Source organism: Daldinia caldariorum (genome assembly GCF_022478825.1).
Source record: "Daldinia caldariorum strain CBS 122874 unplaced genomic scaffold F4812scaffold_12, whole genome shotgun sequence".
Classification (NCBI taxonomy): Eukaryota; Fungi; Ascomycota; class Sordariomycetes; order Xylariales; family Hypoxylaceae; genus Daldinia; species Daldinia caldariorum.
Genome location: NW_025953048.1, coordinates 579,057 through 605,832, shown reverse-complemented (window position 1 = coordinate 605,832; position 26,776 = coordinate 579,057). Strand labels below are relative to the sequence as shown.

At 46.3% G+C, this 26,776-nt stretch overlaps 8 protein-coding genes across 8 annotated transcripts; 5 read left to right on the top strand and 3 right to left on the bottom strand.

The window, feature by feature from the left end:
- Window positions 1–688: 688 nt before the first annotated feature.
- F4812DRAFT_465717 (uncharacterized protein) lies at window positions 689–1,781 on the top strand. The gene is made up of 2 exons (XM_047938475.1): window positions 689–946; window positions 995–1,781. The coding sequence occupies exons 1-2, from the start codon at window positions 748–750 to the stop codon at window positions 1,666–1,668; spliced, it is 873 nt and encodes a 290-aa protein (XP_047788773.1). The 5' UTR covers window positions 689–747; the 3' UTR covers window positions 1,669–1,781.
- Window positions 1,782–2,416: 635 nt separating this feature from the next.
- Window positions 2,417–4,931, bottom strand: F4812DRAFT_79232 (S-adenosylmethionine decarboxylase). The gene is made up of 2 exons (XM_047939442.1): window positions 4,380–4,931; window positions 2,417–4,327 (listed from the first exon to the last, which is right to left on the bottom strand). Exons 1-2 carry the CDS (start codon window positions 4,492–4,494, stop codon window positions 2,862–2,864), a joined length of 1,581 nt encoding a protein of 526 aa, XP_047788772.1. The 5' UTR covers window positions 4,495–4,931; the 3' UTR covers window positions 2,417–2,861.
- Window positions 4,932–6,206: 1,275 nt separating this feature from the next.
- On the bottom strand, window positions 6,207–7,807 carry F4812DRAFT_434110 (P-loop containing nucleoside triphosphate hydrolase protein). The gene is made up of 2 exons (XM_047934694.1): window positions 7,538–7,807; window positions 6,207–7,465 (listed from the first exon to the last, which is right to left on the bottom strand). Exons 1-2 carry the CDS (start codon window positions 7,568–7,570, stop codon window positions 6,578–6,580), a joined length of 921 nt encoding a protein of 306 aa, XP_047788771.1. The 5' UTR covers window positions 7,571–7,807; the 3' UTR covers window positions 6,207–6,577.
- Window positions 7,808–8,147: 340 nt separating this feature from the next.
- Window positions 8,148–11,226, top strand: F4812DRAFT_434108 (uncharacterized protein). Its single transcript, XM_047934693.1, has one exon. It carries the CDS (start codon window positions 8,440–8,442, stop codon window positions 10,903–10,905), a length of 2,466 nt encoding a protein of 821 aa, XP_047788770.1. The 5' UTR covers window positions 8,148–8,439; the 3' UTR covers window positions 10,906–11,226.
- Window positions 11,227–11,374: 148 nt separating this feature from the next.
- On the top strand, window positions 11,375–13,734 carry F4812DRAFT_434107 (uncharacterized protein). The gene is made up of 2 exons (XM_047934692.1): window positions 11,375–12,406; window positions 12,458–13,734. The coding sequence occupies exons 1-2, from the start codon at window positions 11,904–11,906 to the stop codon at window positions 13,437–13,439; spliced, it is 1,485 nt and encodes a 494-aa protein (XP_047788769.1). The 5' UTR covers window positions 11,375–11,903; the 3' UTR covers window positions 13,440–13,734.
- A 4,790-nt stretch (window positions 13,735–18,524) lies between these two features.
- F4812DRAFT_79161 (uncharacterized protein) lies at window positions 18,525–20,862 on the top strand. Its single transcript, XM_047939441.1, has 3 exons — window positions 18,525–18,784; window positions 18,984–20,186; window positions 20,288–20,862. The coding sequence occupies exons 1-2, from the start codon at window positions 18,700–18,702 to the stop codon at window positions 20,147–20,149; spliced, it is 1,251 nt and encodes a 416-aa protein (XP_047788768.1). The 5' UTR covers window positions 18,525–18,699; the 3' UTR covers window positions 20,150–20,186; window positions 20,288–20,862.
- Window positions 20,863–21,131: 269 nt separating this feature from the next.
- Window positions 21,132–23,221, top strand: F4812DRAFT_79153 (thymidylate kinase-domain-containing protein). Its single transcript, XM_047939440.1, has 3 exons — window positions 21,132–22,144; window positions 22,235–22,343; window positions 22,412–23,221. Exons 1-3 carry the CDS (start codon window positions 21,565–21,567, stop codon window positions 22,950–22,952), a joined length of 1,230 nt encoding a protein of 409 aa, XP_047788767.1. The 5' UTR covers window positions 21,132–21,564; the 3' UTR covers window positions 22,953–23,221.
- A 1,140-nt stretch (window positions 23,222–24,361) lies between these two features.
- Window positions 24,362–25,333, bottom strand: F4812DRAFT_465714 (uncharacterized protein; the record flags this gene model as incomplete). Its single annotated transcript, XM_047938474.1, has 1 exon — window positions 24,362–25,333. The coding sequence occupies one exon, from the start codon at window positions 25,331–25,333 to the stop codon at window positions 24,362–24,364; it is 972 nt and encodes a 323-aa protein (XP_047788766.1).
- Window positions 25,334–26,776: the final 1,443 nt, after the last annotated feature.

Here is a 26,776-nt window from a genome sequence, read left to right as displayed (position 1 = left end):
CTACCTACCTCCTTAGGTACCTACTGAGGTAGGTAGTCTACGGTAAAGGGTCAAATATATCCGGGCCACCTCCATTTACACCAAAGCTTAGCCTTGTCACTCTACGATATCTTTACCAGTAGAGGTTGTATAATGATACGTTTAATTTTATTAAGTAGATAATTGATATAGCCTAACATTTTGTGTTCAAAATATCTTTTTATAGCTATTATTGAGAGAGCTATTGAAGTTCAAATTTGGCGTTATTTGATTTTTGGAAATTTTCCACACAAAAAAGTCGATTTGTATGGAGAACCCCTCAAAAGTTAACTAACGGCAACTTTGAACTGCGATAACCTTTTGAGCACTGATTGTAAAAAAGAAACTTTCTATACAAGGAATCATATCAAGTCGATTCTACTTACAATGAACCAAATTCCTCAATTCTTTGAGCTGTATCCCTAAGATGTTACAGAGTGACAAGGCTAAGCTTTGGTGAGAATTTCGAAATAGCCTGGATAGGTACTTTAGACCCCAAATCCACATCTGTAACCAGTTTCAAGAAATGCTCAGTGATAAGTTTGTCCAGCCACACTTGAATATAGATAGGGCTGAGTCTCGGTGACGATGTCCAGCTGAAAACGTCATCCCTATATAAAGATGCTTCAGTTGATGGCAAAATATCCTCTATAGAAGCTCAAACAGTTAGGAACCATCTAGACATACAGAGGAGTACGATAAATCAAAAGGAAATACTATATATTGATAATGAATCACCTCTCCAGGAACGTTCCATACTACTCCCCCGCGCCAGGATATGTCACAGACAGTTATGGCCCTGAAGGAGACGAAGTAGGGTTCTTTGAACTTCCCATGCAGGAACCCCTGCCCTTGCATCCTGATGATCCGTTGGCACAAACTGCAGACGAACTTGTAGCGCTAGCTATAGAGAGCTTTCAACACGAGAGTCAGTCAATAACGTCCACGGAGGGAATTAGGAGCTAACGAATGACAGAACATCGATCCGAGACACGCCCTCGGAATAGCCGATCACGTAGGGCAGACCGCTCTCGATGCTCCAATCGGGGAGACCCAGGGCGCCAATTCGCCTGTCCATTCTACCTCCGCAGACCAGCGGATCATATGCAGTGCTTCACCAATTTTGAATTTCGAGCAATTAAAGACGTAAAGAAACATGTCTGGAACAACCATAGGCTACCGCCCTACTGTCCCATATGCGGCAGAATATTCTCCACGGCAGCCAGTTGCGACAGCCACATCAGATATAGGGGCTGTACTCTCCAAGACTTTATCAAGCCCGAGGGTATAACGGTACAGCAGGCCCAGCAACTAGCCGAACCTGCCGACGCGCGGATGCACGAAGATTTGCAATGGCTATCCATCTGGGCCGTTGTCTTTCCCGGGGAGTCCTATCCGACCGAAATGTACCCATCGGGCTCCATGGAGACCGCAGTCTGCGCGTTCCGAAACTACTGGGCTGCTAATGGGGAGAGGACCGTGTCCGAGTTTCTCCAGGGGAGAGGCTTCCACAGATATACTCTCCCGGACGAACGACGCAGCTTCAAGGCGCTGTGCAAGACGGTTCTCCGCCGGGTAATCGACTACCTGGTTGAGAACCTCGCGCACGAGGACTCTGACGCCTCCGTCGGAGGACCGAGCACCTCTTGAACCTTCGTGACTACGATACCTGTACCAACACCAACTATACGAAAAAAAAACTGTACATCGGCACTATTCACTATTTCCTTCTAGGCGTGCATCATACAAACATTCTTTTCACTCATTTCATTATATAGGGGCATATGCGAAAAGGGGTAGAGGGGAGAGGGGAGATTGGGAGGTTATACAAAATAGATTATAACTTATGTATCCATGTACTAACATTAAAAAGGAGCGACCACCCGCAACTGAACGCATGGGAAGTTTTGCACATCCAAATTCTTCGCTTTGGGTGCGATCGATATCGTTGTTAGCCGCTACCTAGTCCGCGCGAGACAAATCTGGGAAGCCAAGGCGTGTATTTCTACACTCACTTCTTGTATACTAGAACCCTCTTATCTACTTCTACTATTATTACAGCAACATCGGGATATAGTCAGTATGAAAGTCGCAATTTATTCCAGTTGATTGATATATGTTGCACATTTGGCATATACGTGTATTAGCTACTACCCGTACTAGCGGATCTAAGTAAGTTTCTTATAAGAATGGACAGCTAGGTATCTTACATTAAATATGTATTATCTACGTGGATAGTGGAGGGTTTCTCTAGATTTCATAGAAAAGGCAGGAGATGAAAACTTGGTTTAGTACTGAGAGAATGTTGATTACAGCGTGGTAAACTGTTAAAATCCATGTTGCGACGGCTATATATTTCATTGCCTTAGACATACTTGCCAGATAAAACTAATGAGGTATTGTTGAATCCATAACCAACTGGATCGAAAGGGGATTTCTACTGCCTTAGGTGTTCATGTTTTCAAGCACAGCACACTGACGCATCGAGTAAATTAATAAGATACGTCACTATGAAATTGTGGAAGTAATTTCTCTTTGGGTTTCCCAACTGATTCCTAGTCAAATGGCATGATTCTTGTAATTCAGAAGATATGAGATTCAATTACTAAAGAATGGCTGTGTTGTGTCTTAGTCTTGTCATTCTGGAACAGCTTGATGAAATACCAAAGGACAAAAAAAACATTAGTCTCCTAACCACCTAACAGTTATTACACATACTCAATTTCCCCCGCAAACATGCCAGCTAACTATCACGAAATTTCGAGAACATAATATAAAGTAACGCGAACCAAAAAAAGATGAAGAAAATCAGACGTAGAGTGTGCCGATAGTCCAATTATCCCTCAAAGATCTTCTCCAACGCGGGGTCCGCTTCCACCAACCCAATCCTCCCGCTCATAATACCGGAAGACAAGTTCGTAATCGTCAAAATCGTGGACAATGCGGTCCATGCGTCGATACCCCGGGATTTTCTCCATACGCTTGTTGCGGCCGGCTAGAACTTCGTCGCTATTGTACGCATGAATTGTCTTAGCCTCGAAAAGCGTGACGCTGAATCGTCCAGGCTTGAAGATCCGAACCACGTGATCGATAATTTCCGAGGTTTCACGCCCATTCTGCCCGCCCGGGACATTGGTTTCGAACGAAGCGAACGAGCAGATCGGCTCAGGGGTCACATGCACAGTGAAATAATGAGTGGACTTAGCATCCTCATCATGTTCCTGATTATGAGGGGCCGGGATAATGCCATTGGCCGAGAAACCGCACGGAGTAAAAAGGTAGGCATCGATACGGGCATCGGGATATTTAGAAGTGGGATACACATCCGAAAGGCCACAAGCATCTGATACCACGGTCCCAAGTGCATGCCCTTCTGTGTTTAGGCACTCAGCATCCGCTTGCTCAGAGAGTGGGGTATGAGCATCATGCAGGTCAGAGTCGCTTCCGTTGCTGAACACGTCAACTGTGTCATCAAATGCGCTCTCAACCGTGCTTATGGTCTTGAGCGTAGCGGTACTGTTCGATAGGTCTCCAAGACTGTCAATAGCCATCTGCCGTGCTTCCTCGACCTGCTCAGAGAGCCTAGTGCTCGCGACCGCACTCGCGTGCTCTAGATAGAATTTCTTCGCATTCTCTGGATCCAGGTCCGTCATCAAAATCTCGAGTGTTTCATCTTTGACCTCTAAACCTCCATTGAAGGCGGAAGTAAGGCCGGTAGAAATCTTTAACTTTCTGGTAGGGTTCATAGATGCCTTTTCACTGTCCGGCGTACGGGGTGGCGTCAAGCTCGTTGACGGTGAGGTGATGTATAGGTACCAATGATCACCATTCATCTTTCCAACCATATAAGCGCTTCCTCCCTCGAACATGTCATCAAGATACTTGACTTCCTGCTTCCAGCTACGATGAGGACCCTGCTGCTTCTGGGGAAATAGGAAGTTCTTTCGGGAGTAGAATACTCGATATGGCGTAGCGGCAGCATGGATATCGTTTAGGGAGGTAGCGTTATGGAAAGGGAACCCGGCATGTTCGGCAGCGATTCGAAGCAGCCTGTGAAGACCGAGAAGAAGTGTAGTAGTACCGCACGTTTTGAGGATAAGCTTGTGCGGAAACACGAACATGCTGGACTCGGAAAGCAGGTAGGCGTCCATGTGCTCAGCTTCAAGGACCGAGAGAATCTTGCAATTGACCATGTCAAGCATCTCAACCCAGGTCTCACTGGAAACCGACTTTAAGCCATTCTCCTTAACACCGGCCGGGAGAGCTTTAGGGTTAGGGGCGAACCAAACCTCGAGCAACTTTTCCGGGCCTAGGCGCTATTAGCATTCGTCTATTAAGTTACCTATTAAAGTGTAGCTTACCTTCGAAGGCATTGGTGGAGTCTAGATCCGAAGCAACATCATGATTGATTGTCAATTGGGGGGTACCATCAGATGGCGAAAATGTATAATTGGTGGGAATATCGAGGTTGACCATCTCCGTACAGGGACCCTAGAGGCGAGCAGCCGAAATGATTAAGAGGAGCTGGCTTGTTGTTCTGATACCGGGATGTTTGCCGCAGATGAGGTACTGTAGCGACCGCGGAGCACTGACTGCCGCCCAAACGAACCTTGCGGCGTTCGTTTGAGAGAGTAGGCCCACAGGTTAATGAGAAACCGTGAATGCTGGCGGAGCCAGCTACAATAGCAAGTTTTTTTTTTAACGTCTCACGAAGAGGACGTTAGGGTGGTCGAGCTCGGAGGGGGAGAAAGAAGACCTTTGACCAAGAAATGGTGACGCCTTGTTTAAAGCCTCGTTCTGGCAGAAACCGATACCTGTGGGGGAGTATCGGACCTAGCAGACGAGGATATCTGCAAGTATGGTAATAATAGAAGAACGGGCAACAAAAGAGGTTGCGAGTCCAAGTCGAATACTTTCGCAGCGGGTGTTATCTGGGCCTGTAAATAATGCAGATGGTTAGCCAATGCTCCTATGAACTTGAGGTAATTCTGAAAAATAGTGGAGTGTGATAATACTTTGCGGGCTTAGAGAGGAAGCGAAGTAAATCTGCTGGGTTCATGGAAAACCAGGTCTTGTATTGAAAAAGGTAGTGCTCCCCCGAGACAGGTTATACGTCAAGAGGTGCTACGTTGTTGAGATATCGATAAGTCTCGAGCTTCTTTGACATTGACTGTTATCGCCAAGTCCTGCAACGAAATATCTCCAGTTGATTATAATCGTGCGTTGTGCGACGCGGGCGGTGATCTGAATACCGAGTGTAAACAAGTTGTGGTGGACAGGAAGTGAGGTTTGATGTTGACAGAATGTTTGGCTTCGCCTCTCCGATGGAGGTAACCCGGTGGCGGATTGTTTTACGCGTCTAAACAATTGGAATTGACAAGCAACTGGACAACAAAACAAAAAAAGGAATTGTTTAAGTTTAGGATAGGTAGTTGAATTGTCTCATCACCAAAACTGAATTCGGGGGGGGGGTAAAGAGAAAGTTTTAGTGCAAAAGTTCGAAATCGGTAAAAGAGATTTTTTTTTTTTTTTTTTTTAAAAAAAAAAAAAGGTACCTTGCAAAGGTACTTGTAGCTAGGGCATGCAAAAGATTTGCAAAAAGATTTACATGTGGTACCAGCTGTAGGGTAGGTACCTGATTTTGCAACGATTGGGTAGGTGTGACCTCACTACTATGCCCAAAGTGGAGAACAGCTGCAGATCAAACATTGGGGGCCATCTGACGGAGTAGGTACCTAACCTTAAAGGTCATGCCAGCATGTGCAATTTGTACTACCTATCAAACCTGGCAAATATTAAAAGATGCGAAAGGAAATATCGAATTGTCAATTGTCAATTGTCAAATCAATTTCTTGCTTCTTATTTCGTGCCTTTTAAAGTGTGAACGTAGCATTGCGCATTGTCACCACCACAATTTAATTCCTGGTTGCTCACTTAGGTAGGTACTTAGGTACATACATACATTAGGTATACCTATACTACCTATGTACATGTACGAACACGTTTCGTCATACATACGCGACATACGCGAACAAAAGAACTTTAGGCTGGGTTTTAACTTTGCATTGTGACTTTGCATAAAAAATGACTAAGCGAAATGGTCACAGCCCGAGGAAAGTTTCCACAGCCACGGGATTTGGAGAATGCATGTCACTTGGAAAAAAAAAATTATTTTCTTTCTATGTTCTTCTCTTGATAGCCCTATCACTGCAACATTGGTGGATATCAACCAACCACCAACACCCACCCACACCCACCACGCCCCTGACCAGCCGGCCGACCTACGACCTATAGACTGTTATGGTTATTGTAGGCTGGCGTTTTATAACAGTGCCGCAGAAACTTGCTTTTCTACCAGCATCTGGTAAATGATTGATAGCGATAAATCGAACCTGTAGAAGTTACCTAGCAATAACGATAGCTGCCCAACCACCAAAATGACTGTTGGCTTCTGCATGTGTATGCATCAGATCTTAATTTAAGACTGCCCCCTTTGGTCATATCAATGTAAAATCCTAGGTAGAGAAGAGAACTTAGGCTGATAACAATATGTCCGACATCATCCGATGGCTGTGATGATATCTTGCGTGATCTTTCTGAAGATAGGCTCGAGGGAGCATTCTAGATATTTGCTTGCAAGTAGACCCGCCTCTTTCGTGTCCGCAGCCAGCGACGAGTCGGTATGCCGATGTTGATGCGTCCCTGAGAAGTCTTGCCCGTCAATAACGGTCCCTTCAGGATATCGCGGTCGTCTTCCCGTTTCGATTAACATAACAAACTGAGGGTCTATAGGGACACCTCCTAAAAATCGCACGTTGAAGTCATTTGCCATGACCCGGCCTCCTCCTTTTCCAAAAATGTTGGTGCATTCGGCACAATTTGGACACACGAACCCGACCATATTCTCAATAACACCGACGACCGATATACCTGTCTTCGAGCAAAAGTTTAACTCTTTTCTAACATCCGCCGTAGCGACTGCCTGGGGTGTAGTTACTACTACAGCACCAGCGACCTGACCGGGTGATGCATCTTTTAACAGTGTTTCGGCAAGTGAAATATGCTCATCAGACGTTCCTGGAGGCGTGTCTATGAGTAGGAAATCAAGTTCTCCCCATAATACATCGGAAAGGAACTGTCGGACCATAGCAGTTTTCTTGGGGCCTCGCCATACAACTGCATCGCCTCGTCCACGTAATAAGAAGCCAAGACTCATGCATCTTAATTCGCCTATACCGGCCTCGGGGTTCGCAGGATGGACCGTCACCGGAAGCCACCCTCCTGGCGCTTGGGTAACTTTCGCATCTTCGATATTGAACATGCGCGGTATAGACGGCCCAGTAAGGTCGATATCGAGAACTCCGACGGAATATCCAGAGAGCGAAAGAGATAATGCGAGCTGGGTGGTCACAGAGGATTTCCCCACACCCCCCTTTCCTGAGAGGACCTACAAAACTGGCATTAGAGATTTATATTATTTACATGAGATTTTTCTTTTCCTAGTCTGGGACGCACATACCAAGAGAATATGCTTAACTTTTGCCAGGGACATTGTTCGATCTAATAATTTGTAGACCTAAATAAAAAGGTATTGAATATCTGCAAATTAAAGGTACCTAAAGTTAAATTCTAGGGTTAATATGAATCAATTCAAAGCAGCTAATAAAATATCATCAATATGTATTTCATTTCTTCATGTGATGCGTACTTAAAGGTAAGAAGATTTGGCCTCTGCCGGCATCGCATTTATCAGCAAAAGGTACAAACATCAAGTAGCAATTTCATAAAGGACCTGGGATCTAGGTACCTACTAGGTAGGTACCTGAAGGCTGACAGCCAGAACGACATTTACGTGCCCCGCGATCAACCCCCCACTACCGAGATTTGAAAATGACGAAATTCATACGGTAATCTAATGCTCCCGGACAAAGTACCTCATGTGCGACTTAAAATAGATCAGATAACTAAGCCACATAAATTGAGCACGTGAGGAATTATGCTCCCAGCTGGAGGGTCATAAACGCGTTGGTTAGTGTTGGTCAGTGTGGCTACATTTGTGTGGCTAATGTTATACATGTATGTACTTCAATGTTGGTCCCAGCCGTCCCGAACCTGAGAATGATGGGCCCCCCCTTTGCGCCAACCCGGCCCCTGAAATCCAGTACCTTCACAATTTCGCAATTAGCAATTAACAAAGTGCTAAGATTCGCGCTCAAGCAGGCGCAACATGTATATCCTTGGCAACTTAACCCGCATCTAATTTTCTACGTGAGGTATATTATTAATAACATGTCTTATTACACCGTTTATGCTCTCCAGTTTTATTATTACATTTACATGTGAGCCGTAAGGTGTAGATTCGGCTTCGTTCGCGAGAATCGCCCCATTGGCAGCCAACAATGACCATCGCCTTGAGCGATTATGGACGATCCCTGGGGCTCGCCTTGGGCACTACCAGAAAACACATCAAAGAATGACCCTCCGATACCATCACCTCCGAAAAGCTTGCTTAGTCCACCCCCGAGAGCTTTCTTCGGCAGTGCATCCAACTTCCAAAGCCAATCCCCATGGGCGACCGAATATGCGCACGGAGAATGGACCAGTACAGAACAAGCTGACGTTGCGGCAAATGTGGTAGACTGGGGAGTGTGGGCGGAACCGTCTCCGCTGATTTCCCAGACGAGCCCAAAGCCTGACGATTTTGGGAAAAGGAGTTCGGTTGCGTTACCAAGCAGCGCCGCGACATCGCCCGGGCTGAGACCACTTCCACGCTCTCGAACTTCTTCCGTATACCGTCACCACTCGCCAGATCCGTGGGCAGCCGAAGTATCGTTACAAGATAGGAAGGGTGACTCTTCCACGCCCGTGAATGCGTTAGGGATCAACAACATTAACTTACAGGAAGAATTGGTTGAAGCCCCTGTATCTGTAGTAAAAACGCAAGATGATGCTACGGATAGCCAAGCAGCAAGAGAGGACCAAGACGATATTAGGACAGAGAAGAGCGAACAGATTTTAGCCACCGAATCTCAAGTATGGGAGCTCCCGTCGCCGTCGCCGTCGCCGTCGCCATCGCCAAGGACACAAAAACGACAGGATTCGGGTTTTAGTTCTACACCGAAAGTTGACACCCAAGATACCCTATCCAGACCGCCATCGACGCTATCGCTTAGTAGCTCTCGCGGAGTAGATCATCAAGACTCACCGATTACATCAATTGACGAAGACACTAAGTCGTGCCTCCCGAAAACTTCTAGGAAAGATTCCGGAAAGGTTCAGGAGCTTGTGGGAATGTATGACGGCTTGACAAAAATTCCTAGGGAAGATCCATTTAGGTCAACGCGACTTGAACTGCCAAAAACGGAGAACCGAGGGAGGTCACCAAGTCAGGCCAGAAGATCGTCTTCACCTGCGCCTCGGTCTGGAGATACTTCTATTGAGGGTCATATTCAGAAATCCTCTGAGCACGAGGTCGCATTGGCAGCAACTACCTCAGCGCCGGTTCAGCAGATTATTGACAAATATGGTCCCATACAGTTTGACATCGACTTTCAGTTGGTCGATAAGGTCTTCCCCGATATCGCCCAGGATTTAAAAGAGGATGACAATACAAGAGATAACAGTGGTGTACCGGATCAAATCATCAAGGATAGTTTCACAGCAATCTCGGAGCGTAAAACTTGGTACCGTCTCTCACGGTATGGATCGATGCGTAAGCATGACTTGGGAGATGATGACAATTACCATAGAGTAGAATGGTCAACATCGCGTGTGCACAATGATGTTATCAAAATTATTCGGAGATGGATGGAGGAGGATTCAATATCCGGACGAGTCACTCCGGGTGCCGGTATACGAACAAGCGTCTTTAATTGGGATTCTTCCGCAGCTCCTGTTGATCTGGGTAAGGTATTTGCTCGCAAGACCTCCATCACGCACTCGCGAAAAACTTCGCTTCCATCAACAAAACACAGTTTGGAAAAGCCAGCGCCTCCAACATCTCCAATAAAAAGTCCGATCAAGCCGCCCGATGCAGTTCCCGACACGCCCAGGCCAGCTTCTATTCCTAGTTTCAACTGGAGCTCAGATGCTAAATCATCCCCTACTACGCAATCGATTTCTAGCAGCAGTGACGGAGTCGATCGCGCAACCAATATGCGCCGGCCAGGAGTAAAAACCGTAACGATTGAGACTATAAGCCACACCACAATACCAGCACCAGCACAACTAAGCCAAGGCGAATCCCATGAGGAAAGCGAAGATGACGACGACTGGGGAGAAATGGTGTCGTCGCCCCGAGTAGAATCTCAAAAGGGCCCCGCTCTTGCAACAGAGTTGATAAGCAACAAAAATGGGACCCCCTTACTTTCGACTAACAGTGCCAGCAATGCTAGCAATATGGCCATAATTAACGAGAAGAGCATAGAAACAGCCCAGAGCAGCAGCACAGCACCTGGACTTTCTACTTTGATGCTTGGAGCTATTCCGTCTCCAGCGCAACGTTCTACTCAACCAGCATCCTTGACCGTGGAAACGCCGAAAGTTGACTCGTGGCCTGCGGTCGATTTCTCCGTGTTCGAAGGTGTTTCTCCGCAGACCCCGAAGTCTCCAAGACAAGATACTTGGCCTTTTGCCAACTTGTCTATCTTCGAATCGCCAGCATCGGGATCAGTGCCAGCTTTGATACAGCCTCCAAATATAAAATCAAACCTTCATTCAGGTCCCCGCACCAACAATACAAATATGAACGAGGAGGTTAAGACAGCCAAGGCCCCTTTGAAGGCTGTACTGGGTCCGATTGAAAACAAGACGCGCAAACAAGACGAAGATAACATTGTTAAAAATGTTGTACAAAATCTACCTGATCTATCATACATGCTACATTAACATGTTACTCCATAAGATTATATCTACTTGGGTAACTTATTGAGTTGTTCCGGGACCTCGACGATTGGAATAAACAAAACGGAGTTTAGTTCTCCTGGGTACCTATTAAGTGAAGCATTGCTTTAGGGCGTTTAACGGTATTGGGATTATTACATTATATTTCTGTAGCGCATATGAGCTTCAGCATTCCGCAGGGAGTTTAATTGACGAATGATAGCAAACGAGAAATAATTGACTTAATTTTTATGTACCTGTCAGTGGTCCGAGTTGATGTTGGAATTTGAGACTTGAAATGTTGCATAAGCCACCGCTTCTTGAGGCTCACTGCAGCCATTTTTCTGGTTTAAGGATTTAAGGTAAACCCCCTTGTTTTACAGGGGCTTTAGCGCTGTTTATATGCAGGTGTGGAATGTGCCATCAGCCCACCGCACTTACACTTCCGTAACAAGCCCCCGCACAGAGTTACGACGTTGACTTCTCTCCATACTCAATACAGCCTAATTCATTACTTGACAACCTCAAACATGGTTAAAGGTAAGTTGCTAATGAAAAGCCGGGACAGCTAGGGTCGAGTTTGTTTCCTAGATGGGTAAATATATGTTAGGTAGATATAATTGTTTCTTATTAAGATTTAAAAACAATGGACGAGGGACGAGCTCAAAGGTAAATTCATTCTTCACCATCAACGCCGCCACTGAAAACGTACTTGCGATTTTCTTCATTCCACGACATGGCCTGGATTAGCCATTCGCAGTCGTGCCCCGCCTCTGGGTTTTCCTTCATGTGAATATGTTATAGTACATTTCGTATATTTCTGATTTTATATATTTACATTGTTTTTTTTTTCTTGGTTATACATATCTTCTTTTCTTCCCATAGGAGTTATGGTAATCTAATGCGGATGGAGATATTCCCTCTCCTTCTGTCGCTCGTTACATTTCTTCGAATTCAGAATCCAACAGTCGGCCGGTCCTCTGCTGGTCTGAACGACAATTCCCATGGCGCGCAAGAAAGGCGACGAAGAGCAAAGTTCTTCCGTGAGCGACAACCATGCAGAATTGCTCTACCGATCTCTTGAGCAGTACAACCAAGAGCAGAAACGGAGAAAGCAACCCTCATTTGTCCTCGCCGCTCTAATAACCCTCTTCCTCTCCTCTGCGGGAGGTATTTCCCTCGCAATAGTATTGATGTTGCAGCCCACGGAGATGAAATTCACCTGTATATCGCGGGACTTGGTACTCTTCGCATCCGCAATAGCCTTGCTATATATATGTCTTCATGTCAGAGGGGCGAAAAAGAATTATAGAAGAAAAGGACCTGGGCCACCGCAAGTTTACGGCCAGTATCTTCATGCAAGCGCACTTCTTATTGCGAGGCTTGCTATTGCTGTGTGGATAGCTGCTTTGGTTGCAACGGCTGTTATGGTAGCGAAACCAGTCGCTTTGGAGGGTTTTGCTAAAACTGCACCATATTTAAACTTGGTAATATGTGTGATAGCAATGTAAGGGCTCTTGTTATATCTTCTTGACAATATAACTAATACGAATTGCAGACCGTCATCTTTTGTTATATCGGCCAGTATCGAAAGCAATCCCACTCCTTTCGCTACGAAAGGGGTCTCTAGAGCGTCATTCCTAAACGGCCAATCTAGTCAATGTTCCGGTGATTTAATTGAAGATCTCAGTGTTTCCCGCAGAGCTTCTTTGCAGAGAAAAGAGAGCAATAGTGCATCCATAGCCACAGTACCTACAGCGGAGATATTTCAACTCGGAAGTTCTAAGACAATTGAACCTAAGATAAAAACGGCAAAGTCACTCACTATAGGGACGGAAGACATACCTAACGACAGGATCAAGTTCGAGCTTATGGCCAACTCTCCTATTGGGAGAACTTATACCGTTCATGCAGCTCCGAGTAACATGTCTTCATTATCAGTTCCACGCGTGCTGAGAGTCCCACCAAGGCTTTCAAAGTCCCCCCCTCAGCCAGTGTACAATCCAGGCGCATGGCGGACCGAATGGAATGATGCCGCTGAACAACCAAGAGTAACGAAGGCTACCAAGACGTCCATAGACAGTTCCAGCACAAACCGCTCCACCTACTCTTCTACATCTGACCGAACATCTTCCTCGTCGTCGCCATCGAAAAGTTCTCACGAACCCAGCAAAGGGCATCGCGCGACACCAAGCACTAGTATTACAAGCAGTGCAAATCGTTCCCGACTATCAACGGTTAGATATGCCTCACAGCCGGAAGTTGCTATTCGACAAGCAATCAGAGTCGTTAAAAACCCCAACTATACGCCTGGTATGAGAGCTGCTACGGATAAGGACCAAGACGTGATTCAACGACCAGAGCCAGCAATGCTATCGAGAAGTGCACGGGAAACGCATGGCGATTCCAAAGCGCCCGCCTTGCAACGAAAACCATCCAATTTTTCTCGCCCTCTCCCGCCATCAAGAGGCTCAGAGGTAGACTCGGCCATCGAGATGAAGATGCCAGCAACATTCATTAAGGAACAACCTCGGACATAAAATCAGGACCATTGCCTAAAACACTACTACTATTGTATATTATGAGATACCACCATAGATACCAATGCACTAAATAATACAATTCCAAATATAATTGAATGAAGTACCTAGTTCCGTCCCTTTCCGCATTGGTGTATGCAAATCTCAACGGAACGCACCGCACCTCCCTAGGCTTTTCCAGGAAGCGTAATAAGGATAACGAGAGTAAGTACTAAAAGTTCTGCTACACTTAAGAAGTCAACCAGTTCTAATATGTATTATACCTAACTGAACCTGCGTTAGACACATATTTTCGGGACCGAAGCCTATCTCGTGGGAAAATGTTTTTTTAGATCTCGGAAAAAAAAAAAAAAACTAGCTTGACGATGCAAAGGATCTTTCTCTTTACATTATATAATCACGAAGTCATTGGTTAGGTACCTAATAAGTAAAGCACCAAATCATGTGTTGTTCTTTAAGCGTAGTTCAGCCATCCAAATTTCTCAGGATCTCCAAGATACAGGGCAACCAATAAGAGGGAATTCCAAAACGAATAACTCCTCTGCTACGTACGGTATGATTCTAGTTAATTTGGATAATCCGTTCCCAGCACTAGAATAATTACAAGTCACAAATGCCATTGCAGATATTCAACCATTCGTCGTCAAATATAGTAGGCTCGCGTGTAGTAGTTAAAGACCTACATGAGGCAACTAGACAGCTTCTTTGAATAACTAAAATGTCTTAATATACTAGCTTTCCTGATCTATAGATCTATCTCTGGCCTTATACACATTACCTAGACCGGCTTCCTGTCCCATTTCGTATATTTCGTTCGTCCTCGAAGCATTTGATCACAACGGTGTTTTACCTCTTTTATATTTCACTCCATCATACCACTAAAAACACAACTAGATATAATGGTAATAATCTGAGAATCTTTAAGTACACGAGAAGCTGTAGGTGTATCATCTCTATTGGCTGCCTAAGCCACCGCAAGTGGCAATATACTTCGGCTTTGACGCCAATTGGCTAACCAACAGGAGCCCGGCAAGACCTTCTCATGTAGGTAATACCAACATATGGAGAAAAGGGAAATTGAATAAATGTCACGATTATCAGGCAAACATTTAGCAGCTACTCGCTCCGCCTCATAATCGCGATGGCTGAGCAGAACGGAGTCATTACGAAGGCTATGTCTACGTGGCACTGCCTCTTGGGCTTTGGTATACGTTGACAATAGTATTACTTCCTTTGCACTTCATGATGGAAGCAAACCCCGTGATACTTACCTGGCGACTTTAAAGGCTACAAGGACTGGAAGTAATAATTAGAATACCTTGACAATCATAATGTACTAGGCAGCTTTCGTAAAATATTGGCAGCTGAAATCAATAGCTGAAGTTCAGATAGATTCAGGACATATGTGATTACTGAATCATTAATATCTTATGTACATGACTTGAAGTACAGTCAGCTCTGATTCACCGATATATCTAAGATCCAAACTACCAGGTAGATTTCTCAAAAGCCGATAGCAAAAGGATTAATCTAGTTCTCCTTCTCGGGTGCCGCGGCATGATATGGACTCATATGTGTAAATTATCGGTCACAGGATGCCATAGGTTTGATCTTGCTCTCGGTCCTGATGTCAGATTGGGATGAATCCATGGGACCATTAGTAGATCAACCATTCTTTATGTCTAATTACAAGAAATGGTGCTGTCCTTGGCGTACAGTTGATATACGATCGTGCTAATAAGATAGATAATTCAAAGGGTGTAAGAAAAAGAAAGACAAGTTGCTCACCTCTCTTTGCCAACAGCCAATAGATTCTGGAAATCATACGGCGGTTTTCCCATCCAGTATGACATGTGGTAGAAAGGGATTGGTTTATAGATTTCTTATCCCATATTTCTCGTTGTGATTACTATTATAAAGTACTACACAGTTTTTGCTAGTCATTTATCTCCTGGATCTGGGCAATCATTCCTGTATGTGATACAGGTTCAATAATGGTTAGGCACAAATGTCACACAGTGGCGGTCTACAAACAGCCATAACCTGAAAGATTTTCTTTCTATAGTCCCTTATAGAATTCGGTAAGGGTGGATCTATGAGATACGATTATACATGTAGGCCGGCATGTACTACATTAGCAAACTATCAGGCAAGGTCGGTAAGGTTATAACGGGCAAGCATTTGGAGTGCTAAACGATGTTTGGTACTAGCTTTATAGATTTTACTCTTCTACCCCAGCCCAAACCGAGCTGACGATATAAAAAGTATTTATCGAGATAGATTAGTCCTAGAGTAAATTCAGAGTGACCTGTTCAAAGGCTGAAAGGCTAAATGATCTCGTCACTCATGGGATACCGAAAGACTGGTACCATAATATTTCAGGGCTATTACACCTCTGGGCTGTGGGTTAGTGCCCTATTGGAACTTAATACGATCTCGTTAATATGTACCTAACTTAAACTACACTCCTTACGATATAAATAGACAATCTATACACTGTACTACGGGGAAAGCGGTCTTATCTAGTTTACTATTGTTCCTTATTCGCTCGGAATCAGGACGATTCGACCCTCTATCTCGTTCCTTTCTGGATCACACCCCCACGAGGACGAGGGAACAACTTCTTAGTTGTCGTTCTATGGCCACCATGGGACGCGACTCTAGGCCAGTTTGTAGACCTGCGCGTTTGATATAGACTAAGGCTCCGGAATATCCGCGTCTCATGAGAGGTAGTTAGAAAGATTGCTGCCGAGTGACCGAATGGGTTGGACGTGAATTATCCTAGAAGCCCGACCAAGGCTACGATCATGAGAGAACTCGGGTTCTCTCTCGTCAACTAAGGATAGTTTGCCCCGTCTGATGGTCCCTCTGCGTGAGAGGAGGGAGGCAGCTAGTTAATAAGCTTCCTGCGGCGAATGGAAAAAGTGGCTTAAGGGCTCCCCTTTACTGTAGATCAACCAATCGCGGAGACGTCGTTGCCACTGTTAACCGTCCACAAGCGCGTCCTTGTGACCTTGCAGACGTCTCTGGGCCTGAGGGGACGACCAAGTTCGGTCAAATACCCTTGAATGACTGGCTGAAGGGAGAGCAGAAGGACTTAGCCCAAAAAAACCCACAAGGCATTCTCCAGGGCTGATATCACCCACTACAGAGCCCCGTCTCCTGATAGGTTGAAGGGTGGCCATGTTATATGCGACCGGTCGTCTTTTGGTTCTCGATGCACTACAATTGATGCCATGCGTATATGCTTTATTGGCCATCTACTCTGTTCACGGTGGCGGCATCGAGGGAAGCAAGCATGTAAGACAGCGGCATTTCCTCGAGAGGATTGCCTCCAGCTAGATAGATCATTGTGCTCCTGTTAAAGTCTAACTCGACTTCAGTCTAGAACTTGCCACTGGCCCTATAGTTGATCGCTATTTACAATGGATGACGGGGGTTGGATAATGCTTGTTCATCCATCTACTTGATTTACTCGGCGTTCAATAGCAGGGTGTATAATTTATGCAAGAAAGTCGGCGACTCAACCGGATGAGCAGAGCATAACCTAACCGTCGTGGGGGGTAGTAATTTGAGACACACTTTTCTGGGCTGCGGCTCTCCCTACGAAGAAAAATAAAATAAAATAAAGGGCGCGTTGAGAACAAACGCCTTAACGCCTTGTCTTAGAGTTAGTTAGTTACTGACAAATGGTTCCTGACATTCCCGCACCGGCGCGATGACGATGAGGGATGGGGCGGAAGGGGGAGGAAGGCCAGTTCCTTTATGGACGCGAAAAGCGCGGACCCCTGCATCCGGTTTGCGCGTAGAAACATTTCGAGTCCCACAACAAGGCGCGATCTCTTCGGGTTTGGCTTTTGGTTTATCGACCTCTAGATCCATTATCTCTTATGGGTTTCTTCTTGTAGCCCGTTCGGTTAACCCCCCAACCCCCCCCCCTTTTTAGAAAAAATAAAGGGAAAAAAGGGAAAAGGGAAAAGAAAAGATAATCTTGGCTAGAATCTCAACGCGACTATTGGTCCTTTTTTTGTCGCACAGTTGCAGATTCAAATCAACTTTTCGGGTAGCGGTAGGCATCGGTAGGTAGCGAAAGGCTGTGTCTGGTGAGACGGTCTGGTATCACGAATCTAACAAATCAAAGGTTGGAAATAGGGATTCGCATGAGAGACATGAGCTCGAATTCCCTGCATCACTTTGGGCCCGGTCCAGTGAAATCAAGCTCAGCCCTTGCACCGGTCCACCTCGAAACCTGCATGTAATATGGTACCTAGAGATGCCCCCTTTCATCTGATTGTTTTGATTGGATAATTTGTTCCCCATTTCGTTCCCCATATACACCAACACCACGCGTCCAAACACGAAGAAGGGGGAAAGGGAAAAGGGAAAAGAGGGAAAAAAAAAAAAGCGTTAAAACTATTCCCATACCATACCTAAGGCTTACCGCTTTACCACCAAAGTCCGCCTGAAACTTTTGATACCTTCTAGTAATAAGTGCGAAGCATCAAATCAATTTCTTCCCTCTTTTTACTATCATACCATCATCTCTTAATTTCCTTGCATACCTTCTTCCTACGCACACCTGCAGCCATCCATCCATCCATCCTGATCGTCCACTCAGCGCGCTTCAATCCCGTTATTCACTTTCCTCCTTTTGACTAGCAGGGCGGCGCTTCTTGACTCCCAGCTTGGTTTGACAATTTTAAAGCTGCATTATCCAAGACATCGATCTCCGCGTCCATCGTTCTCCCATTTCAGGCCTCCCCCGTCGCGACCTACACACACCCCAAGCTACTTCTTTTTTTATTCCCCCCCCGGACGGCGCCTCAGATGCAATAAGACTTATCAATTCCCACCTACGCAGTCCCTCGCCCACTTTTCCTTCTACCTCCCCCCCTCCCCATACTGCCATATACTGGTACAACAATCGTTTGGGATTACTGTTGCTGCATCGAGTTTGACGATATCAATTACTCACGACAAGAGTAGCAAAATAATAAACAAACAACTGTGGCAGTCGACTATTTCCCCTGTATTGGGTATCAATTATCGTCGTGAACCTTGCCTTCAGTTGTTATTACAACTCATTGGTAATTGCGATCAATTTCTGTAGTGCCAATCCTTGGTGCCTTGGATTGAGTCGATTTTAGGAATCGTCTTTTTTTTTTGTGGTTCGATTGGGTTATCTGGGCATCCGGATCCCTTCACACTTCAAAGTCCACATCCACATCACGACCTTCACAACCTCCACAACCTTACAGCAATGGCTACCATAACTCGTCAACCCTTTGCGCCTCTCGATGGAGCGCGCTTGCAGACGTTAACAAGTCTTAAGAACAGACAGAATGGTAAGTCCCGGCGGAGAGAGTGATCTGAGATGTCCCCAAAAATTTGAAAAACTTTCCAATTGTATCGTGGTTTGTCTTATTTGCCTGTCCAATGCGAATCAACACCATCCTGTACACCAATCTGTTATAAATATGAATCGTGATTCCTTGCGATCCGTTGTTGAATTGAAAAGGGTTGCCTGCTAAACCGTGTTTATAGCTCTCTCGAACGCGTCGTCCCCGAAGCGGAAAGCATCAGATAGCTTGGATACAGACGATTCCGAGAACGTAGACCCGGTGCTCCACTCTAAGAGATCAAAGGGCTCGGATAACGTCTTTGTCCCTAAGGATTCCTTTGTAAAGCCGTCATTCATCCTCACAAAGTCGGCTAGTGCAAATGATGTCGCTGTTCTCAGCCCGCCCAAGGCAGCAGCCGCTCCGCGCGCACGGTCCCTACTCAACCCCAGGTCGCCTGCTTCAAAATCCAACATCAGCTCGGCCAGATCCACACCCCTCTCGGCTCCCGCCGGACGATCTCCAACCCGTGGCAAGAGAACCGGCATCCTTTCTTCCCGTCAGCGTACCAAGGCATTTTCCCGAGTAAACCCGCCCAACTTTGGTTCGTCAAGCGCATCTCCCGCCCCGTTCTCTTTGGATGCGGCCCTCAAAGGCACGATCCCCAGCTACAACAGCCGCAGCGCCTCTTCATCGGCGAAGTCCTCATTGTCATCTAGTTCGCTCGACCTCGGCAGTCTGCACGAGGGGGAAATGAAGCAGTCGTGGTTCTTCGACATCCACGAAGACACCCCAGAACAGGAAATGACCAACCTACTACAGCACAGCACTTGCGTTCTAGATATTAGCTCGGACGAGGAGAGCGAGACCCGACGCCAGCGGGAACGCGCGGAGGGCAAGGAGAACGTACCCCCGGTAGACGACGTCTCTCAGACCTCGCGACCCCGGGCCTCGAGACCGGCTGCGGACGACGAGATGATGTTCGAGAAGGAGCGGAGTCCTCTCGGCGAGATGAACGTTCGCGAGTACTACTCGGAAGGATGTGACGAGAATACCATCGTCATCATACCAGGTGACGACGAAGAGGCCAACGAACCCCACCAACACCAACAGCAGCAATCGGAGAACAAGCCAGATTTCACTCCCCTATCTAGCTCAAGCGAATTACACGCCCCCCAACCTAGCGTCAAAGACGGCGCGCAGTCTGTAGACCAACTTATGGGAAAGGCGGATGAGCCCGCCCCTAGCGCTGCCGTGCTCGAGCCTGTGGAGGGCACAGGCGAAAGCTTCGAGGTATGGGAAAGCGGAAGCGCGAAGGACGAAACGGAGACGGAGACGGAGATGGCGACAGCAGAAGCGACAGAGTGCTAATGACGAATGGATGAGGAATACTACGGATTACGGATATGTACGTGTTGTTTTCGGAGCTCTTTCGGACTGATGGGTATTGTCTTTTTTCTTTTTTTTCTCTACCTGTCCCTTAATACCTATTAAACTCCGACTCTGTAGCCTACGGGGGGATAAGCAACGGCGTCACGGGGCGTTTTTCTTTTTCTTAAAGTTAATGGCGGGCAACGGCTAGGTTCTACGGTTGGGTTTTCCTAACGGCTGGGTTCTTATGGCGATGTGCGGAATGGGACCGGATGGTACTCTGCTTTTTCTTTTTTACTGTTGATTCTGTACGAGTTCTTGTACATACCTAAGGTAGAGAGGCTTATTCTCTTCTGGGCCTACTTTTGCACTGGGGCACCCCATCAATACAATGCTCTATTCGCCTGCGTTCTCTATGGTGTCTATTAGGAGTTCGTGAATAAAGGAGAGGAATACTTCCATATCTGTGAGAATTCATATAGCTACCTAGCTAAGATCCGCTATGTATAAACGCTAGTTCGTTCAATGATAGGTGATTACCTAGGTACCTCACCTTAGATAATTCAAGGGGTTGTTATAAGGGTGAAAAGGGATAAACAATTGGAATGTCTTGTCCGTGTTTGTAGTGTAGAAGTTTAACCGCGGCAGAGCTATTGGCCGAAAATCACTTACATTCTAGGTACCTACACTCCTTACATAGAGGTAGCTTTGCCAATAATTATTGCTTATTTGGCTGCATTATTCCTATCAGCCACGCGCTTAAGCAGCATGTACAACTGCATTATGTACGACATCCTGTACTAGTGTTAGGTAGGTAGTACTACCTTAGGTACCTGGCATTGTACATACATTATTACAGATGCAAGTTCGGTGGGTCCCTAAGGCGCCTCTAAGCCAAGAATTACAATGGATGTATTCCGTACCCGAGGTCGCTATAATGTGGCTCCACCTCAGACGCGCTAAGTCTACCTGGTAGGCTTCGCAGTAATCCGCTAGGTTACATGTATTATACAATACAACAATACATTTTAGCGCTGTATTTTAGCTACAATCCTCTTCGTGTCATGTCATTCGACATCATCTCATGCTTAAGCGCTCTTTTTTTAATACGGCTTTTGACGACAACCTCATTCCCATAAAAACCGAACTATATCTGACATCCAATTAATATCCACATATAACACACTGTTCATACAATTCCATAAAAATCTCATACGCGAATATAATTGGTTCCCGAATTTCTTTCTCACTTACTTATCCACCAACCACTCGCTACCATACCTTAGGTACCTACTTAGATAGGTAGAGGTAGAGGTAGCTAATAACTAGTATCAAGTTCATCCGTGTCTTGAAACTAGCTTTTAATAGCGTTGAGTGTCTCACTTAACAAAGGGAGATACCCATTAAATATTTCAATGGCTTCAATAAACGACCTCGCGACAGCCGCGACTATAGCGTCGTCGGCCGTGGCGTTGCAGTCCTCGCCTACGCCTACGCGGGAGGGCGCTCAATCCGCGACGCCCCCGGCGGCGCCACAATCACCCCCCTCCTCAAAACCCGCAACAGCGACGGCTCAGAATACCACCCCATCGCTGGCGGATAACTCTAAGTCGGCAGACGCGAGTCACGAGGACGGGGACTCGATAACCGTGGCCACAGGAGCTCCGCCCGTGTTAGCGCCGCCTCAGATATCGTCTCAGAACCCCCCCTCGCAGGCGCAGATTCCGGCCCCGGCCCCATCCGCGCCCGAGGCTGCGCCCGAAGAAGACGCTGCGGGGAACAACGACGGTGCCGAGGATAAAGATGCGCCGAGGCTTTCTGCGGGGGAAGACATGGACGGCGTCGAACAGGCGGTAGCGCCGCCGCCGAAACCGGTGCGCGGCGCTTTCGTCGTGTTCGAGGGCATGGATCGCGCGGGGAAGACGACGCAGGCGAAGCTACTGCAGCAGAGGTGCATCGAAAGCGGGCGGGAGGTGACGTTTATGCGGTTCCCTGGTAAGTCGAATAGGTATCCTATTGGAACGTCAATGTGAAGTATATATAAGATATATATATATGTACTTGGAACTAACGAGGTTCATATAGATAGGGCAACACCGATCGGCAAGATGATCGACTCGTATCTCAAAGGCGAGACGGAGATTGAAGACCATGTCATTCATCTGCTGTTTAGCGCTAATCGATGGGAAGCTGTGTAAGTTTCCTTTTTATCCACTCGCCCCTATCCCGTAGTTTGCGTGTAGTATCTAATACCTCTCATAGCAAGAAAATCAAGGCAGAGTTAGAGGCTGGTCATACCATAATCTGCGACCGCTTCTACCACAGCGGCATCGTGTACAGCGCTGCTAAAAATATCAAGACCTTATCGCTATCTTGGGCCAAGGCGCCTGAGATCGGCTTGCCTAGGCCAGACATGGTGTTATTCCTAGATCTCGAGGAAGAAGTCGCGCGCGGACGCGGCGGTTGGGGCGGCGAAGTATACGAGAAGGGCGAGATGCAACGGCGCGTTAGGGATCTGTTCTGGGGCCTTAGTATGGGGGATCTTGGCAGCGCCGTAGGAAACAGCGGCAGCAGCAAGGTGCCAAGGAGGAACGATGTGGAAAGGCTCGGGAATGGGACCAGCAGGGGCGGAGATGGAGGAGGCGAAGATGGCGAGTTCAGGCAAGAGGAAGAGGATATTCAGATTGTGGACGCGGATCTCGACGTCGAGAGCTTATCAGAGAGGGTGTGGGAACTTGTTCTGCCGCGACTGGAGGCAGTGGAACGGGGCGAGGTCGGAAGAACCGTACGTACTGTGCGGTAAAACTACCTACGCTTGACTATCTAGTGACGATATTACACAATATTATAATAAGGAAGCCGCTGAACTACACCAAAGTATCTCCAATTCACAAATTCTCCATCTTCTAGCAAGAGACTACTACCACTGTTGGCTTTCGAACAGTAATATGAAGGAGATTAGCAAATCCTGTTGGCAGGTCTCGTGGTCTAGTTGGTCATGTAAGTTAAACCCTTCCGCTTAACTAAGTGGATCTCGCAACGAAAGAATAAAGGAACTAATATCCACTCTGTAGGGCATCTGTCTAACAATATTATAAGTTGTGGACACAGAAGGTCCCCAGTTCGAGCCTGGGCGAGATCATTCTTTTTGCACCTTTACGCGTCTGTGAGGTGATGTCTAATTTGCTCCTGATCTGCAGTTAGCGACAGAGTTGACATCATTGCCCACGAAGCCCCTCCTCTCCCCTTTCGTATATAAGGCAATTGCCTATTTTTCATCTTCCTTTTTATGGCGGTCTGATGTTACTCGGTTATCGAGTTCTGTATCATTGAAAACGATCAAGGTCAACGTGTTGTGTATTGGGGATAAAGTACCAACGAATTTAAGTACCGGTCCGCTTTGGAGCTAAAATGCCTCACGAAGCTGCAACATAGAGTGACAGAATATGAAATTTGCTTCGACTGAAAATACAAGCTTGTATTTGACCGTGTAGTTCCTTAGTACATGAAGACTTCGATTGACACTATTACTGGCTTGGAATCCCTGAACCCTAGCTTAATTTGACATCTCAGCGCGATTATACCTAGGAGGTAGTTTACCTGATTCCAAATTATCTTGCGCTCCGAGCTCCCGTGGTACGTGTAGATAATTCGCCTTCGGACTTGCGGCAATGGATATGGGCTCCGTGTCCTAGCGTTTTACGATCGCTGAAGACCATTCACTTCATCCGGCTAAGAACACTAGGAACCTTTTTCGAATTGTGATTATATTAAACAGAAACTAGCCATGATCATCTTGACGATCGTACTACAGACAATACTTGATCATTGTTCACATTACCATGCACGAAGCTGATTTATTAAGAGACAGCATTAGACAGAGGGAGTCAAGCTTGATGATGAAATTCCAGGTTCGAGATGCTAAATTCTAGCTATTAAGTCAACTGGAGACGGTACTGCGACTAATTAAGTTGAGGGGAGTAACTGTTCCCTCCTCTTGACATCCCTGATCGGGGCAATGAGCATGCCATTATCTGAGTAGAGCCATTCAAGTTCATTGATAGTGCACATGAATACCTCCATCCCTTCTCTGCTATGGTCTTCTGGTGCTATTCATCATTTCCTTTCTCCATCCAGCGATCTCAACACTTCAATATAACCGGGCTAGGCAAGATTGTTCTTCGCCATGAGGAATCCTGACTAGGTACCTGATCAATCCTTGATGGTGACAACTTCGTTCCGCCAAGTCTCGAAGCGGTGGCGGACGGCGTACTTCAAGACCTGGTGTCCCTCGCCTTCGGGCACGTCAATTCCAAGACGCGCAACCGACTCGAACTCGGAGATGACCTGGCCGGCAAAGTTGGCGAAGCTGAAACCGAAGATATCCGTGAGAGGGCCGAGCCCTTCGATGGGGCGCAGGCGGGCGACAACGTGCAAGAACACGGCAAATCCTTCGTAGAAACGCTGGCACTGGTCTCTGTAGTTCCAGTCGGTCTTGAAGGCAATCTGGATGAAGGCACGGTTGTAAGTGGTCACCTGGAAGACGGACGCGACTTGCGGGCCCCAGAACGAGTCCACCAGGCAGCGGAACCAGTCCTTGTAGCAATAGTACTGGTAGTTGAGTTCGAAGAAGTATTTCTCTATGTTGAAACCAGGGTATTCGACGAATTCGCTATCATCAGGGGTGTCGGTGGGGGTGTCGTCAGTGGTGTATTCAGTTGACGAGTTGGTCAGAGCGAAAGTTGTCTCGCTAGAATCGTAGTCGAGGAAGAGAATATTGCCGTCGGACCAGATGGGCGTGTGGAATACTTTCTCTGCTCGTAGAACATCGATGCCCTTCTTTGCGATGTTCGCCTCGAAAATTTCCATGTACATGACATACTCGCGCTGATATGATTGCGAGCTTGATAGACCGATAATGGTATTAGGCGTAATATCTCTCTTCTCCATCTTGGCTAGAAGCCATTCATACTGAGGCTTTCCATCACTCTCAGCTCCAAGGTTAGCCTTTCCTTGGCCTCCTTTGCCTGCATTAACAACCTTTGCCACGGAGCCGAAATTCATCTTGACTTTTCCGATGGAAGTGGGCTTGATAGCGCGATATGGCTTTTCCTTTTGTTGGTTCTTTTTGGAAGGAAAATTGACCTTCTGCGCAAAAGCAGGCTTTGAGGTCTGTTGGCCCATTTACGCACTTATTGATGTTGCCAGGAAAAAGTGGTGCAGGAAGAATTAAATGAGGTAGCTTCCTCTATGGTATGTAGTTTTCCTCCAAGTGGCCAGGTACTGATGGCACTGGAAGGTGGTGTCTTTCGAATTAACTAGGCCAAACCAAGAGAACAGGATCGTGAAGAAGCAGGCGGGTGCAAGGGTACCTACCATACCCGACAACAAGGCTGCGAATACTAGGGTTACTGAATGTAATTGTACAGGTACTAGTCACAATTCAGCTGCCTAGGAGGAAATAAACATAGACCCTATGTACCTAAGGTAGCTTAGCCTAAGATCATCACATGAATAGCCGTCTCGTCGAGAAGATGTGGAACGACACTGAGGCAAGCGTCTAATATGTATAGCAACGCCTGAACCTCTATACGGCGTGGAATATATAGATAGATAGCCCTTATATTTCTATTTAAGTTCACTCGCCGTCAGGCTTTAAGACATGGATAGACACCGAGAACAAAACAAAGGACACTTCCAGTATGTATGGCTATGTACCTCGATAGTAACTTAGAGCTACTTGCAGAGCAACGAAGCTGTTTCCATACTGTTTGGTTCGATCACAGAAGGTCCACATTGGTTAATTGCGGAAAATACCCTAAATAAACCCTCCATGGAGGCTTAAGATTACCACGTTGTCACAGTTGATACTGCCCCTAAAAAGGGGGGGGGGGGGGGGGGGGTTAATATGTTCAAAGTGTTATTATTCAACAAAATGAAGGCGATATTTTCATCACTTAACCTTTGCCATATAAAGGCTAGAATTTTAGATAAAGTTCTTCTCACAGATACGTTAATATCTGAGGCCGGAACTTGAAGCCGCTCTAACATTTTTGTGATTTTGTCGTCGAGATGTGGGCAGTTTGATTATCTCTGCGACAGCTGGCAAAGATTTAATGGCTGGTGATGAATGACATGGTTATAAAGAGATAATGAATGATTGAACTATGTGTAAAGTGAGCTTCTTCAATGCTTAAGTGTCGTGGTCAAGTTGGCTTGAAGTTACTTCCTTTTCTTCTGTCGTCAAGACTGACCCTTCCATTTCGTATTCCCTTCTTCATACAACAAGTCAAAGGAACTAAGCACATCGCTTTTGTTAATCCAGAATATAAATAGAGGATTTGATGACCATATGATCGAAGACTGTACCTATATTTCTTTTTCTGTCGTAGGTTTCATCGTGTACTATTCTATCAGAGCCAGATGGATTCTCCACCATATTATCATACATGGGGACTTAGAGATATATGAAAAGACAGACCGTTAGAATTGATGAGCTAAACTGCGTCTCGGATTATGTGTCGACTGAGGCTACATCGATTTCTGTTTTCCCTTGTCCCTTAATTGAATAAGCCAAAAGGTTAGTCACAACTTGCCATGGAGATTTACCCCCCTTAACAACTTACG

What these genes read in the sequence shown, in the direction of transcription:
- F4812DRAFT_465717 (XM_047938475.1), top strand. Translation starts at nt 748, where the DNA reads ATGAATCACCTCTCCAGGAACGTTCCATACTACTCCCCCGCGCCAGGA. An exon ending in AGAGAGCTTTCAACACGAGA is followed by an intron (nt 947 to 994) that starts GTCAGTCAATAA and finishes AACGAATGACAG; the next exon opens with AACATCGATCCGAGACACGC.
- F4812DRAFT_79232 (XM_047939442.1), bottom strand. Translation starts at nt 4,494, where the DNA reads ATGGTCAACCTCGATATTCCCACCAATTATACATTTTCGCCATCTGAT. An exon ending in CTCCACCAATGCCTTCGAAG is followed by an intron (nt 4,328 to 4,379) that starts GTAAGCTACACT and finishes AATAGCGCCTAG; the next exon opens with GCCCGGAAAAGTTGCTCGAG.
- F4812DRAFT_434110 (XM_047934694.1), bottom strand. Translation starts at nt 7,570, where the DNA reads ATGTCCCTGGCAAAAGTTAAGCATATTCTCTTG. An exon ending in AAGTTAAGCATATTCTCTTG is followed by an intron (nt 7,466 to 7,537) that starts GTATGTGCGTCC and finishes CCAGTTTTGTAG; the next exon opens with GTCCTCTCAGGAAAGGGGGG.
- F4812DRAFT_434108 (XM_047934693.1), top strand. Translation starts at nt 8,440, where the DNA reads ATGGACGATCCCTGGGGCTCGCCTTGGGCACTACCAGAAAACACATCA.
- F4812DRAFT_434107 (XM_047934692.1), top strand. Translation starts at nt 11,904, where the DNA reads ATGGCGCGCAAGAAAGGCGACGAAGAGCAAAGTTCTTCCGTGAGCGAC. An exon ending in GTAATATGTGTGATAGCAAT is followed by an intron (nt 12,407 to 12,457) that starts GTAAGGGCTCTT and finishes TACGAATTGCAG; the next exon opens with ACCGTCATCTTTTGTTATAT.
- F4812DRAFT_79161 (XM_047939441.1), top strand. Translation starts at nt 18,700, where the DNA reads ATGGCTACCATAACTCGTCAACCCTTTGCGCCTCTCGATGGAGCGCGC. An exon ending in TCTTAAGAACAGACAGAATG is followed by an intron (nt 18,785 to 18,983) that starts GTAAGTCCCGGC and finishes CCGTGTTTATAG; the next exon opens with CTCTCTCGAACGCGTCGTCC.
- F4812DRAFT_79153 (XM_047939440.1), top strand. Translation starts at nt 21,565, where the DNA reads ATGGCTTCAATAAACGACCTCGCGACAGCCGCGACTATAGCGTCGTCG. An exon ending in GACGTTTATGCGGTTCCCTG is followed by an intron (nt 22,145 to 22,234) that starts GTAAGTCGAATA and finishes AGGTTCATATAG; the next exon opens with ATAGGGCAACACCGATCGGC. An exon ending in GCTAATCGATGGGAAGCTGT is followed by an intron (nt 22,344 to 22,411) that starts GTAAGTTTCCTT and finishes TACCTCTCATAG; the next exon opens with CAAGAAAATCAAGGCAGAGT.